The sequence below is a fragment of the Echinops telfairi genome, unplaced genomic scaffold (assembly GCF_000313985.2).
Source record: "Echinops telfairi isolate 266 unplaced genomic scaffold, ASM31398v2 ScPeMD7_31;HRSCAF=116, whole genome shotgun sequence".
NCBI classification, from domain to species: Eukaryota; Metazoa; Chordata; class Mammalia; order Afrosoricida; family Tenrecidae; genus Echinops; species Echinops telfairi.
In genome coordinates, this window is record NW_022103928.1 from 59684638 (window position 1) to 59687195 (window position 2558).

At 53.1% G+C, this 2558-nt stretch overlaps 1 protein-coding gene across 1 annotated transcript in view; it reads left to right on the forward strand.

Annotated features, from left to right (window-relative positions):
- The first annotated feature begins 1952 nt into the window (after window positions 1–1952).
- Window positions 1953–2558, forward strand: part of CAV3 (caveolin 3) — a 24647-nt gene continuing 24041 nt past the window's right edge. Inside the window, exon 1 of the mRNA XM_004702266.3 lies at window positions 1953–2193. Coding sequence (XP_004702323.1) covers window positions 2074–2193 — 120 coding nt within the window. The 5' untranslated portion in view covers window positions 1953–2073. The remainder of the gene's footprint in view (window positions 2194–2558) is intronic.

Here is a 2558-nt window from a genome sequence, read left to right on the forward strand (position 1 = left end):
CAAGTCTTTAAGACCCCAGATGCTATATCTTTTGATAGCTGGGCACTATCAGCTTTCCTCACCACATTTGTTTATGCACCTGCTTTGTCTTCAGCAATGGTGTTGGGAAGGTGAGCATCATGGAATGCCAGCTTAATAGAACAACGTGTTCTTGCATTGAGGGAGTACTTGAGTGGAGGCCCAATGGGACTGGCAATTTTCTCAGCGAAACATCTACGTGTTCTAGCCTCCTAGAGAGGTGGTTTGAAGGGCACACAGAAGTTGCTGGGTAGGGCATCTGGGAACGTGTTCTAAAGGAGCAGATTGGGCTGGGGGCTGCCTTCTCCTGCCCTCACCCGTGCCGTCTTTCTTCCTGTCTAGAATCAGACACGATGGCTGGAGCCACAGCAGCCATCTTCTGCCCAGGACACGGCTGGGAGGTGAGCAGAACCGGATGTCTGGTGACACCAGCGAGCCAGCCGCAGCTCTGAACTGCTCTGAAGGTTGTGCTGGGCGAGACAAAACCAGTCTTCCCCTTATCTCTTCAAACGCTTCCTCCTTTGCACTGCCAGCACACAGCGATAGTCAATTGGCAGAAGGTGCTGAAAGCTGAGCAGCAGTGTGAGAGCAGTTACCCATTGATGCATGCATAGCTTTTGACCCATGGGATCCCAAAAACTGTCATTAGAGGAAATGACAAGATAGAGAAATCACGGCCCTCGCACCCCCTCCATGCCACCAGCTCCTCGGGTGGACTCACACAGCAAGAAGGGTGGTCTCCTTGCCCTGCTTCACCCCTCAGCCAGCACGGTCACCATGCCACCAGCAGGTCCCCGGGGAAAAGCCAGAACTCAGGAATCTTCAGAAATATTCTAGGCCACCAAACACGAGCTAAGCACTAACAGCTCAACGTGGATTCCTGTAGGATCGGTGGCACACACAGGCAGAGGGTGCTGACTGCACGGGGAATATTAGCAGAAGGCGATGATTTTTAAAAAAATTTTTGCTACTAGGTCCTAGAATCTGTTGTACTGGCTTCACAGAACTCACAGGCAAAATTCATGATTAAAGAGTTCATTAAAGAAGTTAACAAGTTGTAATGCCAGTAAGAGATGCTCAGGGCCTCCTTGTTTATAAGGACATGTTACAAAGTTCTGTCAAGTGTGCTAAAAAAAAAAGTCCAAATGGGCATACTACTGGGCTTATTAACCTCAACCAGAAGGCATTCAGCTTAAGCTCGGGGCAGGGGAGGGGGTCCCTGAATTAAGTGCCCAGAGGCATCCCACTCCAGTAAGCCCCAGCTCCACTTCCATGGATCAGCGAGCCCAGATTCTCCAATGTGCAGCCATTTTTTAGGGCTCCTGGTCGTATTCGTATCATCATCTAAGCCAGATTTAAAGTACATTTAAGCCCTTTGTAACTAGACGTATCACCTATTGCCCTATAGTGAAAATTGATCATAAACTTCGCTAAGAATTCTGTTTATGGTCTGGTCTCAGAGGAGGTGAGACCACGGGTTACCACAGTCGGGGACCCCCTCCTGGTCAAGCCAGCCCTAGTGCCTACAGGAAAGAGCATTTTTCTCAGTTCCAAAGCCCTTTCAGACTCGAGAGCTGGCTTCCTCCCTTCTACGAAGTTACACAGAGCCCTGGCTTCTAATCATTATGCCCCATTTTAAAGATGGGCACGTTGTGCCCAAGGTCACACAGCTAGCCAGAGGCCCCCCTTGAGGCCATGTTTGCCTAAGGCCCTCTCCCTGGACCCCTATGTGGTGGAGCATATTCCAGCACCAGCTCCCAAAGCTGTGACCCGCGGCCGGCCTGGCGCCCAGTGGCCTCCTTTCAGGGGTGCACGGCCTTCCCGTAGATGTCCAGTCTTAATTTTAGCTTGGAGGCCTGCCACGGGAGGCTTTGATGAGAGGCAGGCTGGAGTTATGTGAGGCAGCTGTCAGCCGGCATGCTGGGTGGGGCCTATTTAGCAAGCAGGGGCACAAGTCTGAGCTGGGGACACTGAGCTGGTCTCTCTAAGCCGCCCTTGCAGCCCGGTGGGCCAGGCGCACGAGGATCCCCTCGGGTGGGTCCACCCAGCCCCGCGATGATGGCTGAGGAGCACACAGACCTTGACCTCGAAGCCCAGATCATCAAGGACATCCACTGCAAAGAGATCGACCTGGTGAACCGAGACCCCAAGAACATTAACGAGGACATCGTCAAGGTAAGCAGGCTGACCGCCGCGCCGCGCCCCGCCCCCCGCCCCGAGGGAGGGTGTCAGCCATAGTTGGGGGGCAGGAGAACCAGCTTGACCGGTGCACAGGTGCCTGCTCCATATCCAATTCGTTTTCCTGAAAAGAGGTCTTGAGAGTGGCCATGGCTTTCCCACTAACAGGTTTGCGCAATCACCAGTCTTCGGCATAAATGGGAACAAAAATCGGTCAGGGCAAGAGAGACAAGTGACAAAGAAAAGGCCTCCCTGGCGCCGAGACTCACCCATCCTGGAAGGAATAGCAACAGGGCCTAAGCTTCGCTATTTTCTGTGCCATGGATGGGGGGGGAGGTAGGGGGGAATGGGGTGTGTGTGTG